This window comes from Calonectris borealis, chromosome 8, assembly GCF_964195595.1.
Source record: "Calonectris borealis chromosome 8, bCalBor7.hap1.2, whole genome shotgun sequence".
Taxonomy (NCBI): Eukaryota; Metazoa; Chordata; class Aves; order Procellariiformes; family Procellariidae; genus Calonectris; species Calonectris borealis.
Window position 1 is genome coordinate 25,962,257 of NC_134319.1, and position 13,599 is coordinate 25,975,855.

General features: G+C 39.4%; 1 protein-coding gene across 2 annotated transcripts in view; it reads left to right on the forward strand.

Moving 5' to 3' along the window:
* DENND1B (DENN domain containing 1B) overlaps positions 1 to 13,599 on the forward strand; it is a 165,664-nt gene that overhangs the window by 55,069 nt on the left and 96,996 nt on the right. For both annotated transcript variants that reach the window (XM_075156553.1, XM_075156554.1), the window contains exons 4-5: positions 3,174 to 3,223; positions 13,006 to 13,125. In XM_075156553.1, the coding sequence (XP_075012654.1) occupies positions 3,174 to 3,223; positions 13,006 to 13,125 (170 nt within the window). The remainder of the gene's footprint in view (positions 1 to 3,173; positions 3,224 to 13,005; positions 13,126 to 13,599) is intronic.

Here is a 13,599-nt window from a genome sequence, read left to right on the forward strand (position 1 = left end):
CAAGTTTCTGCTGCTGTGCTATAGGCATAAAGGAAGTATTTTCTTAAATAACACTTCCGTTTTTGTATAAGCTTTTTGCAAGGGAAACAGCATGCTGTAGTTCATATGATATTAATTTTATGATTTTCTTCTTTCTCTTGGAGCTTGTGTAAGGAATGAGATAGTTATCCTTTAACTTAGCAATTCAACTCAATTGTGTATGCAACTGTAGATGTTTATTCAGTGTTTGAAAGCAAATAGATAATCTTTTACTTAGTTTTTATGACTTCATTATCCTTTTCCCTCTGTATACAATTTCTTTCCTTTATGACACAGTGAGCCTTTCTGAAAGCCCTAATACTGTGAGAACCAGAGGAGGAAATAATCATGGGACACGTGAATCAAGGATATTTTGCTTTCTGAAGAATTGTACAACCTTTTGTCTTCAGAAATAAATACATACTTTTATGAAGCTATGAAAATAAAAGGCGATAAATACGTTATTCTTTTTCTGAGAGCATGTATGTTGACTCGAGGAAGTCCTGGCTGAGTTATAGATCCTTGAAAATGATGACCTATTAGGAGACAGTGCTCAAATTTTGTGCAATAGGTTACGGAAAGCATCAACTGTAATTGTACACAAATAGAGGCTGTGTATGTGAACGTGTATATAATGTCATTTGCATTTTAAATTTGTCTAGGAGCATCTTGGGGGCATCTTGTTTTCTTCCATTTTAAAAATCTGAATAGCACCTGTAATTAGGGGAGAAAACTGAGCCCTGGAAGCTAGGTAGGACTCGCATCTATTGATCTGTGTAAACCTGGCTTACGCTGTCAGGGGAGAAGCAGTCAACTGCTGAGCTGCTTTGTCACTGACATAAGCTGAGAGGGGATTTTTTTTTTTTTTTTTTTTTTTGTCTATACTGTTTATACACCAGTCTATAGACCTGCTGGCTGGTTGAATTTTAAAGAGTGCGGAGGTTTAAAGACTTGTCCCCTGAGGGATGCTCCTGCCAGTTGGGAAGCGAGCTGCGGCTGCTCCGCAGAAGTTGTGTGCACGTGTGCTGGGGGAGGGACGGGGCAGAGCTGGGGAAATGCTGTCCTGCAGCTCAGCCTGGAAAACGCTGTGAAACATACCCATAATTTTCGGGTTGTTTAGTCAAAATATTGAGCTAATACCTTTGTTTTTTTTGTTTTTGTTTTCTTTTTCTTGCATGATAATTTATTCTGAGAGAATACAATGGGGAACATAAATGAATACATTTCCATACCCAGTTCTGAGTCAGTCCTAAGCTCACCAGGCAGCAATTAAAATCCTCGATAGTAAGGAGAAAATGACTTCCTATAGTGTGAGAATAGGTGCGGGTTTGGAAAGAGAATTTAAATAGAGTATAAAATACTATTTCTTTGGAATGGGAAAAACAAGCTTTATGAGCCTGAAGTAAGAGACTATTTGGAAATGTTTAGGAAATTTCTGAGTTAAAAGTTTTGATTAGCCTGTTCTGCTTGCTTTCTTTGTTAGAGTTTATTACTACTACTACCAGCATCACGTATGCTTGTTTCCTGCCTACAGAAATTAGAATGCTCTGTTTGTATTTTGCTCCTCACGCTTCCACAGTGGCCACTCACAGCAGTCAGGATGGTGCTTGGGCAGTTCTTTTTGGAGAATGTTATACGTACTGCTATTGTTCATAATTCAGTTATGAACACAAGATGTGGCTTTCACATCCTCCTTTATCTATGCTGGCAAAGTAGAAGTTCCAAAGATTTCTTGAACTCTCTTGTATGACTTGGAAGTTCTAGAAAAATTGACTTTTCCATTTTGTACCGTATGATGATTTACTGGGGCACATCCTATACCTTCGAAATGTTGCAACTAACGTATGCATGCTGTATTCAGAGGCATCTTTTTCCTGAACAATTTGTCCCTTGCTCATTAACTTGCATGGGTTCTTCATGTTTTACACCGTCCACTGAGCCAGGCAAATGTTTGAAGTAAATAGTCATTGTGGTGTGTAGGAATTTAAATACATAATTTCCCCTAATGAGAGTTGTTCAACATGCAGTAAACAGAGAGTTCGGGCTGGAGAGTGCTAACATCTTAGATCAAGTTCTTAAACCCCCGTGTGCAGCTCTGGAAATTTGCAGTCAATATGCATTTTTCTGAAAACACACTCACCTTGTGGGATAACTCCTATATACAGCAGTCTATCTGTCGCTGTTGGTCTGCTGCAGAAAGGGAGTTCTGTAGCTTTGCTGACCAACTGCGTTGACGTCAACTGTCTCTTCTCAGCTGAAGCATTTCACAGAGGGTTTGTTTTCCCAGTTGGGAGCAAGGAAATAAAACCTGTTTTTCTGGGATCTTGTAAGTTCATTGTTTAATATTTGCTGCTAACTGATCTGGTAATTAACTTTTTTTTTTAAGAAAAATGTTGACTAGTTTGAGAGCATTTTTATATTTTAATTAACACATTTTATTTGCCACTAAACAGCTTCTTAAATAAAATTCTGCAAGAAAGAGTGACATTATCCGTTCATATTATGGTTTGAATGTAGATCCGGTGGATTTCCCCCCTTCCCTTTATTAATAGTGAGGCTTGCTTGTGAAATCCAAAGGGTTAACCATATAAATTTCTCCTTTGGACCAGCAGACGATTTCCATCATTTTCAGCATTTGACTATGGAACATGTATAGAGTTGTTATACCTCTCTGTAATTCATTCTGCTGCCAACTTCATTCCCTTTTCTCTGCCTGCATTTTAATTGAAACAACATTTGTATTTTTGAGCCAGGATCTGTCAGAAGTCCCTGTGGCTAGTCTGTGGTACAAGTAGCAGCAGACGTGGCTTACCCATATGGTGTGGTGCTTCTTGTAAAATCCATATGGCCTTGTTGAAGGGAATCCCAGCGGGGATGTGAAGGGTGTTAATACCCTTCAGGCCAGGCCTTTCCCTCCTGGGGCTTCTATGGCATTGTCTTTGCAATCTGCCAAAGCACAAACTTAATTCCTTTTTAATAATCAATTATTTCAGTCAAGGAACGTGTGCTGTATTTTTTGCAATCATATATTCCTTGAATTTTTATTTGTTATGAGTATTTTTCGATGTTTTCTAAAAAGCAAGGGCGGTTGCTAGCAAATAGAGATAAAAGCCTTTTCAAAATCCTAACTTCATTTCTTTTACTTGTATTTACAGGAAGTGCTGAACAGCGTTCCAAAGTTCTGCTTTCCTTTTGACATTGAAAGGTATGTGTTACAGTTTATTTAAACATATTTCATAGAAAATGATATTTAGCATAATTGCAAGGAAAGATTTAAAGAAAAGGAAAAAATATTGTACTCCCTAAACTTGCACCTGCAGATGAGAAGAACACGTCCTTTGTGTTCAAGTAAGTATGAAATCACTAGTAGGAAATTATCACAGCAAAATGCAACCTTTACAGAATTTTAGGCATCTCTCTTTCAAGATAGAGCTACGTTCTGACTCCTGGTTTTGTCCATTATAATTGTAAACGCCATCTGTGTTAATTTAAGGATATAACATAGTTTTCTTCAAACGGCAAGCATCATAAAAAGTGTTACGGTGCACCAGGATATAAAAACTCACTGAGCAGTACTGAAAACATGTTGTTTGAGTTCAAAGAAATTAAGACTTTAATTGCAGGGAAGTAACTGAATATGCAATTGATTTTTCTCAGAGAAGAGTCAGGACCATTATTTATAATTAATTATCCCTTACCTTTCTGGTACCTGTTATAGCGTGGCTTCCATGTAATGCCGCCAGTCATTTAAATTGTTCATAGAAAACATTTTTATTAATTAAAATATTTATTTAGGCTTGTCAAAATGGTTAATGATAATTAATTTAATCAATTGTACTCACTCAGTTTGGAAAAATCATATTGTCCAAATCAGCAAAGATTGAATTAGAAGCTTGATTTGCATAATTAATGAAAGATACATCCAGGTAGTGTGCAGGCTGAGCTGGTTTCAGAACAACATTGGCATCAGCTGTAGATGGAGACTCAAAGATGAGAAGCATCTATCGGACACAAGAAGCTACTGTCTGTGGAGTAAAAGATGGTGGTGTGTATAGAGGAAAGAAGAGAGGCTTTGCAGAAAAACACACTGGCAAAATAAAGATCTTCATAAACACAACTTCCCTGAAGTAAACTAGGTTCATTTAGTCTTTTATAGTTGAATTTAATTAAGTTGTTTGGGTTTTGAACTGGTTAAGCTCACTGTCCTTTAAGCTGTTTTAATGACTTAACTAATACAGTTGTCAGTGTTCGCTTTAAAGCATTGAAGTCTTTAATGTGCTTAAGATATGTACAGAATTCTGTTTAAAATTGGTAATGAAGATGAATAATGGAAATAAAATTTGAGGATAACAGAAAAAGGTGAGGTTCTGTTGCTGCCATCCAGTGGCAAGAAGATAATCAGAGGCAGCAAATAATTATTTTCAAATAGCTTGTCTTGCGTTAACTATTTCTGTTGAACCATTCAGAAGACACTTAGTTGCTTGTGTGAGATGGATAAGCTTAATCAATAAACTGTGGGAATACATGAATTTATAGCATAGCTAGGTGTGTATTTTAGCTGAGTATCCAAAGGGGAAAAAAAACCAAGGAAAAAAAGAAAAGAAGAAGTTATGGGATGTGTGTTGTTTGCCTGTTAATACCCTCACATGCCCCCCTCCCAGACATGCTTTTTGACTCTTGGCCTCATACTCAACTGTAAAGCAGTGCTCTCAAAGGTGCAAAATTTCTACAAATTTCATAAAAATTGGCAGTTGGACAGAGGAAGGAGAGGTTCTTGGAAGCTGCGATAGACTGACGAGGGGAACAAAACCGACATGTTTGGTCTGGCCTGCTGACTGCTCGGGCAGTACCGTGGTATCTTTAAAATCAGCCACCGCACTCACAGCTTCTTGTGTAGCTGGAAGCTGAGTTTTGTGGGAGAACGAAAGGCAATGAGACATCATGAGAGTATAAAAGAGCACAGACGCGGAGGAGCAGAGCTATTGTGCGGAAAAGGACAAAAATACTGGAAGCCCATTCAAGAAAGCAGGCGACTGTTTACTGGCAAGCTATTTGTGTGAACAACTTACTGCCTGTGCGGTGTATTTACCAGTTATTACTAAATTCAGGCATTTTCTATAGCGTAGACATATATTACCGCTTTTTTTAAAAGAAAACTATTCACTTGTCTTCTGCTTTCTCAGTTTTATTTTTTGTTTTGAAATTTAGACTGGTAAAGAAAAGAATTGACAAAAACACTGCTGTAGCTCCTTTTTATATGGCTTTTTTCCAATGGACATTTAAGATGTGACAAGCATTTTAGTTTTTGTCTAGCCACAAATATGCTTTTCACTTGTCCAGTGAATATGTGTGTGTGTGTATATATATATATAAAAATAATAGATAATTTTTTTTTTGTTGTATAAGAGGATCATGATAGATCATACACCTAATACCCCCAGGTATTTTACAGGCAGTTTCAATGACAATTTCTGTACAGAAAGCTTTGATTGCAGTGAAACACAAAGTATCTATTTCACTGACTGAGCATACTGTACTTTAGAGAGCATAGTTTCTCAACCTGTGTTATGTATACTATACATATGTAAACCACTTCAAGCAATATCTGATCCTAGTAAGAGCTAGAAATTACCAGTGTAAAAGTGGTAACTTCCACTGATGCTGATCAAGATACCTACAATAAAAAAATGTGGCTTTGTTCCATAGATTGCTTCTGGTTCCTAGTGTACAGCAGAGTTGGAGGGAATGGAGTGTCTTTTCTGTTAACTAGCTAAATAAAACTCTTTAAAGTAGGAAATCTATATTCTTCAAATTATGGAAATAGGAAAGTTAAAGCACTGTTAAAGCACAGTGGTAAGATCATCGTCACCTGTTTTCCTCCACCTCATCTGTATTGATTAGTGAATGAATTGAAAAGTGAATGAAATGAGAACATGTATTTGATTTTGTTTTATTCATTATGCTACAGTGATCATAGACAGAGATCCAGCTTTGGTTCTTACTATTTGGTGCCTCTTACATCGTCTCACCAGACAGACTTACTTTATCTTTTATGTAGGTGTTATAAATAGCTGTACACTACTCATTCTAATTATCAAAAATAGATACTGGGAATGGTGATTAAAAATCTGTAGGTAACTCCCATTAAATTTAAACTGAAAGTCAAGCCAAAAAAGGCACAATCGTGTAATGTTTTGACCATGACTTAAACTTTAAGTTTTACATATAATTTTTTATTGAAAGCAAGCACATAGTTTTGTTACTGCTGGTTATGGCTTACATTTTATTTTGAAGGGGTTAAGAAACTAATTGCATCATAGAAGTTCTTGAGCATTTGCTCCAAGAACCTATGTCTTTTTTTTGTGAGTAAATGATTTCAGACTTAATAAATGGCACAATTGTATAACATTCTAACAGTTTGCTTGTAGATATATATGAATAGTTCCATTTTCTCTGCTGCAGAATTCCTTTCTTTGTTTCTTTTCATACGGAATAAGAGGATTTAACATTTGAGAATATAGAGATTTTAATTTCCTTTTAGCGTTTGCTAAACTAATAATGATACACCAGAAAAAGCACCTTGTTCTTTCTTTTGTTCCTCAAATCCTTTATGCAAAGTCTGCATGGTTTTCTTCACTTTTCTTTCTCCGGTGGTCTTCCATATTTTCACTCTCAACCCAAAACTCAGGTATAACTTTGCAGAGAGCCCACACCTCAATCTCTACATCCATCAGTTATTTATCTGGATGATGACTAGTGAGCACGCAACTTCTCCTCTTGTTCCTTTTGGCCCCATTTCAAATTCAGCCCTAAGTTGTGCGACATCGCTGCTTGACCCCTCAGTTTTATCTGTGCTTTGAATCTCTCTCATTTGTCTCCACCATAAATACTTCCCCTCTCTCCTTCCATTCCTCTGTCTTTTCCCTTTCAGGATGCATTTCTTCTGCTAAATGTGTAACACGTGTGGCTTTTTAGCTAGGACACTTTGGAAACTGCCCGTAGGATCAGCATGGAGACAATGATACGTACCTCATTAATCCTCCCTACTGCGCTCACCCGATCGCAGGGAAGTGTTGTATTTTGAAGTGTAAGAAGTGGGTCTACTGCTGATGCTGTGGAAGATTTCTCGTTAGCAGTAGAATATTGCTCAAGTGTGGGAATTACTGTGCACATTATTTAACTCATAATTATTAGTGTCAATGAGTAATGCTGGCAGGAGTGACATCACTTTCACTCTCCTGTTCCTGGCTAATTCTGTTTCTCTTGGTATTTCTGGTAAAAGTCTGTGTGCAGAAACACAGCTATGATCAAGACAAGTGCAAAACAATGGCTGGAGAGATCATTGAATTTGCAGATCTGGTGAAAGGCAATTATATCTTACACAAAGATTTTTGCCTTCGAAGTAAATAGTTGAGAATGAAAAGTAAATAATTGAGAACGTATTTCAAACTCTATAGGTGAAGATAAATAAACTATAGCATCTCCTGTACACTTCAGTCATTCCAGTCAGTTTGCAAGATGGGGTGTGAACTCAAAAATGCAGCAGTAATTTTATACAATTGAGTTCTTTCTTTATCTCACTGTATTATGGTATGTGCATATGTAATATCAAATGTATGTGTAAGAGAGAAGTCTTTGTAAGGACAGGTTGCAGCATGAACTGTGCACCGTGGAAGGGTGCAACTGTTGGTTTCAAATGTGGATTATTTGGTTTCCATGTATGTGCAGAAGTGGACCCGTCTGAGAGGAAAGCTGGGCACACCGCAGGAGCCGCGGTGCGCTCCGACAGACCCTGGGCGAGGTACGGTGGCCAGGGCCCCTGGACAGAGCAGGCTTGTGTTGCGACTTAAACACACCCAGTGTGAATCTTTACTAACTAGTTGTGGTTTCTTTTAATGCTTCTGTTGTTTTGAAAACACAACCCCAATTATAAGCTAACTATGCTTTTCATTTGTGGGAATTTCCTTATTTGGTGGTGGCTTTGTACATTTTCATATCTTCTGTGGTTTTCTTCCTGATGTGTAAGGGGTTGGGGTTTCTGGGAAGCAGAGCTCAAGTCAGATAGCTCAGCTGGAGCAGAGGAGCCTTCCACACAGGGAGCCTGAGCTGTGGAGTCATGGATCATGGAGTGGGCTTGGAAGTGGAGAAAATAGTCCCTGAAGCTTAGATTTGGGGATAGCAATTAGTTGAAGGAGACGGCCCAACCTAGGGTTACCCTGTCTCTCCATCAGCTTATACCACTACCTTATCATCTGTTTTTCAAATTCCTGGCTGAAATGGTTTCTAATCTGTTCTCTGATCCGGGAGCATTCGGGTGAATGACTGGTGGGGTTTGCTTTTCAGCTTCAGATTGGGAGATGAAGTACGTTTGAAATTTTCAGGTCTAGGTAGCAGCCGCCAAAGCTTTTAATCAGAACTGTATGCTTTAGTTACATTGGTCAATTACGTGTACGTGACACCTTATAATTAATAATACCAGTAACTTTGTTTTCTTTTAAACATAAGTCATCAAAATCTGTATTTGCCTGCATAGTCTTTCACTCTATGAAACTCACTGAAAACATGAACTCTCTGAAATTCAAAACCCTTTAAAAATTCCTAAAATTTGAAGAAAAAACCATTTCAAACATCATCTGTGTTCTAAACAGATTAATTTGGAAGAAGAGCAGTTCTTACTGAGAACAAGGGATAAATTCAATGATTAGACATGCTGTTTTTCGTTCAAAGAAGAAATTTAATTCCTGCCTTAATCAGCTCTCTCAAGTCTGCCTTAAAATGAGGCCTGAGCAATAGCTGTAGTGTAAACAAAAATCTTTAAAATTGCTCTTTACCTACTCCATGGGTACCTTTTCTGCATTGTGTAGATATGTACTTAGAAAATTTTAAAAACTACTTTTATTCCTATAGTGAACTGTAATAACATTGAAAGAGCCCATTGTAGTCTGCAGGGTTTATAAGTATTTACACACATTCTTTGCTATTAGTGATTTATTATTGTTAAACTAAGATTAAATGTAAGCATGCAGGGCAGGAGTTGAAAGTAAATCAAAAGCCAGGCAGAGGAATGAGTGAGGAGAAGATCAGCGATGGTTGGGAACGATTTGTGCCTGCTCTCCCCGCACAAGTGAGTAGATCATGCTCTCTTCAAATAGCCGACCCGACCAGCATTTTGCAGAAAGTTTTTGAAGCTTGGCCAGTTGATCCGGCACACCGATAGAAAGTCTAGATGACATTTTGTGTAGGGAATTCCAGGACGTAATAATTGCATTTTACCTGTGTTGATTTTCACGTTAAGGAAAACTTGAGGCATCCTTGGTTCAGTAGCAGTGCCAGGAGCTGCTCCCTGCCTCTGAAGGTGGGACTTGACTTCTGAACAACCTGGGTGTGCCGCAGTGAAACAGAGAGGCACGAGCCCCAAGTCACATAGCCAACGTTTGTCCACAGGATGGTACATGCAATATATATGTTAAAACTGTAGTGCTAGGACTTTTTGAATGTTTTATGTGTCTGGTTTATACATTGTGGTTATCTATTGATACACAGAAATCCCCAATCATCGTTTGTTGCTGTAAGGCTTACATATAGTCAGTTTTAATTCTGCTGAAGAGGAGTAAAAAACCAGGCATCCTTGCTGCCCCCAGATCTTAAGTGGAGTTTTCAAATTAGAAACCCAGAATTAATTCAGTATTTTAAACTTTGATCAGAAGAGTCTGGATCATATCAGTGCTCCAGATGGATGGTCACTGGCTTCTGTTAGCTTTTCCTTTGAAGAAAATGGGACCAAATGCAAACTTTTGGGTTCTTTGTGGAGATTCAGTTTTAGCCTTGGAGTTTTTCTCAGTTTGAAAATCTGTAACATGCTGCTTACATCTCCTAAACTCTGTGGGAAGCAGTTTTCAAGCTGGGCCACTTTTACACTGACTGTTGAAACCTGGAGTTATCTCTCTTGAAGAAGCAAAGGGAAGACGTTGAGTTGGAGGTGGTGAGGTGGCATTGGAATTGCCACTGAACTGTCATAACTTGGCTGGGCTGTTTTTAATGAGAATATCAGAATTTAAATCTCATTTTTAAAGCAGTCTTGCATAGTGACATTTTTACGTATGCTTTAATTGCAATACCGGTTATTTTCCCATGTCATCTTCAGGTTTTGGGAAGGGAGGAGGCTGATGACTGAAAGCAAGAGATCCCTACTGATGTGAGTTTTTTGGGCTAAGGAATTGTTTTCAGCAAATGACTAACGGAGTAGTCATTTGCCTGACATATGTGTACGTAGTACATTAAAAGCAATGCCTGCATAGATGGGCATCTATTAACAATTGCTTTTGTGAATTATTAATGATCTCTTTGGGTTAAGAGATCTGGGAGACCCCAGCGTAACCATGCCAGGTGTTCTGCGGTGTAAGAAAAAGCCAGTTGTGGCTGCAGAAAGCTCTGAGCCTGATGGTGGGACACAGCAGAGCGGAGGGGCGGGCGCGGGAGGCAGCCGAGGTGGCTGTGCGTGGTGCGGCACCAGCGCTGCCGACTGACCTAGAGCTGCTGCTGAATTGCCGGGTAAGCCCCCGGCCACGGTGTGCACAGGGATGCTGAAACCACACTGCAGGTTTCGGTGGCGATCTGCTCTCAGGAATAAAGAGGGAAATGCAAAGATGTGAAATAGAAAATTGCATCATTGGCAAGGGAGCAATAACGCGTTGTTATTGATGGCTCCCTATTGTATCAGGCATAACACACAGCCAGCACGCTAGCTGCGCAGAACCTGAAAAATGAAGGACTGAGTGAAAGCTGCTGAGCGTTTACTGTGTTTAAAAGCACAGTAGGTCATAGAATCATAGAATCATTAAGGTTGGAAAAGACCTCTAAGATCATCGAGTCCAACCATCAACCCAACACACCATGTCCACTACGCCATGTCCCTAAGCACCTCATCCACACGTCTTTTAAATACTTCCAGGGATGGTGACTCCACCACTTCCCTGGGCAGCCTGTTCCAAGGCAATTGGAAGACAAGCGAGGAAAATGCTTGTCTTAGTGATTTGAGTTTAATTACCTGACTGAAAAAAGCCCATTAATTATCATGGGTTTCCAGTGATTATATTGGACTAGAGGTATCTTGTTACGTCGTATACGCTCAGCACAGGCTTTTGTTTCACCCTAGTCACTGGGTGTTCAGGAGGGACTAGGCCAAATTGAAATGAGTGGGAGACTCTACAGCCTGGGTAGCGGTATCGCTTAACTAATCTTCCAGCTTTTGTCATGCACGTGTTAAGCAGTGTAATGTGCGTGTGTCCCACGTAACTTCTCTAGCCCTTTAATCATCTTCTACTTTCTTCTTTCCTAGGGGAAAACTTTTATATTTTATTTTGGTGGAGATTTAAAAAAAACCCACAACAAAAAACCCATATTACAGGGGATAAATTAAAAAAATATTTTATGCTCTTAGACTGGAAGACTGTGAGATCTGTGATGGTTCCCAGCTTCTGCGGGAATTCGTTTTCGGCTTGGCATCTAAGAATGGACCACACATGACACATGTTAATCATAGCACTTACTAGCAGGTGCTTAGGTTTTCTGCTGTAGAAGATCATGTAAGAATGGGAAAACAACAGAGGACAACAGAGTTACAGGCAGAACTGCTACATTTTACATTCTCAAATCTCATAACTTTGTTTTCATTTGGTTTTAATTAAATCTGTAAAAGTCCCTTCCAACCCAAACCATTCTGTGATTCAGCCTATGCCACGCATTACCTCTCCTGGCTGAAAATGCCAAGTCTACCTAAAGCTGTTTCTCTTTGGGAGATTTTGGAAAAGTGCAGTTATATATTTCTGTGCGTGAACTTTGGATACGGTTTATTGATGTTCTAAAATGCCTATATTGAATATAGTTTGCAATCTCTATGAAGATGACTGAAGTTTGGCCACATTGAAAAGTGGGTCCATCCTGTGCTGTCAGTGATCCTCTGTCTGAAGCTGACAAATTGCACAAGAGAGAAGGGCGCCTGGCTCGCGAGCGTAAAGGAGATAAGAGAGACGTCATGGCAGCAAAGATGCCATTTCTTCTTAAAAAGAAATGGGGAAAAGGTTCACACTGTCAAGCAGAAAGTGGGGGGTCAGGAGGTTGGGACTGGGACCTGGAGATGAGTACAAGGAGTCAGAGGTGACACTGAAGGGGAGGTAGAAGCTGAGAACAAGACGGATTAGCCTGCACTGCTGAGGGAACGCTGGCTGAGCAGAGTTTGGGGATGAGAGGAGTTGGAACATCAGGCAGGGAAATTTTGTGTAAACGTATTATGTCTCAAGTGGGTACCTGTTTTGATACAGTCTTGAAGATACTATTGCTTATTATTTTAGCTCTCATGCTGTTTGTTCTTGATTATTTTCTGGCTTTTGCATTTCCAGGACTGAACAAGTTTGCACTGGAAAATGAACTTAGCAAAAAGTTGTTTGTGGGCAATGTGTAGTGCAAGAAAGGGAGGAAGATGTGTGTGGGTGTGTGGAAGGCTACGGGTTTAACCAAGGAAGCTATTCTGAAGGCAGGGCGGGGGGGAAATGGCTGTCTTAAGCCAGGCCTGTATGATGACATTTAATAAATTACTTGTAGAATTTTAAACCTTTGTTTTGGTTACCATTTTGCACTGTTGAGGTGTCCTCAAAGCCAGCAAGCTGTGGCAGGCTTGTACTGGCTCTGCTTAGACCTTACTTAGGAAAAGACCTTAAGAAATGCCCCATCCCTTCAGCCTGGGGCCAGATCCCGTGGAGCACGTCAGCCGTGGGGCGTGGGGCGGGGCGGCAGCCGGAGGCACGGCTGAAGGAAGGACCCGGGCTCCTCTGTGCCGAGGGGAGGGAGTGGGCTGCAGGAGGCAGCCTGGAGGGTGGGAAGGGAGAGAAGGATAGTGAGGCTTCAACATGAAAATGCTTGAGACCGATGATTTAAATGCTCGTCTTTTATGTGATTTAGTGTTTTTATGCTCTGTATCTAATTTTTCAGGGTGTCCCAAAACCAAGTAGGACAGCATTTTACCTTCGTGCTCACCGACATTGAAAGTAAGCAAAGATTTGGATTTTGCCGTTTGACGTCAGGAGGCAAGGTCTGCCTCTGTATTCTAAGGTAAGTCAATATAAGAAAAATTGAGTCAAGGAGTGAATATAAGAAAAATACAAGAAAAAAATTATCTTTTGCAAATCCTCTCATTATGTGTTATACTTCTCTATCAGGGTATTATTTCTCTACAACGGTGTTACCATTGATTTCACATGAAAAGTGGTCCCAAGCCCCATGTGTGAGGCTAAATAATTCTATTTAAATAACATGAAATCTCTGCTTAAAAGCGGAGAACAATACACTGCAGCATTAGAGGCTTTTAATATTATGTGGATATTTTTACTTTCTAATGAGATCTTTGACAAGTGTCCAGGCAATTTAACAATAAAGTGCACTATTCTGTATTCCTCTCCTTGGAAATACAATTTTTGGGGGTGTCTTCTGTGTTTTTTGGCCAGACTATATCTAATATAAGAAATGCCAGAGCCAGATAATTCTCAATAAAGAGCATGCTGACGTATTGCAGAAGAGATATTGATG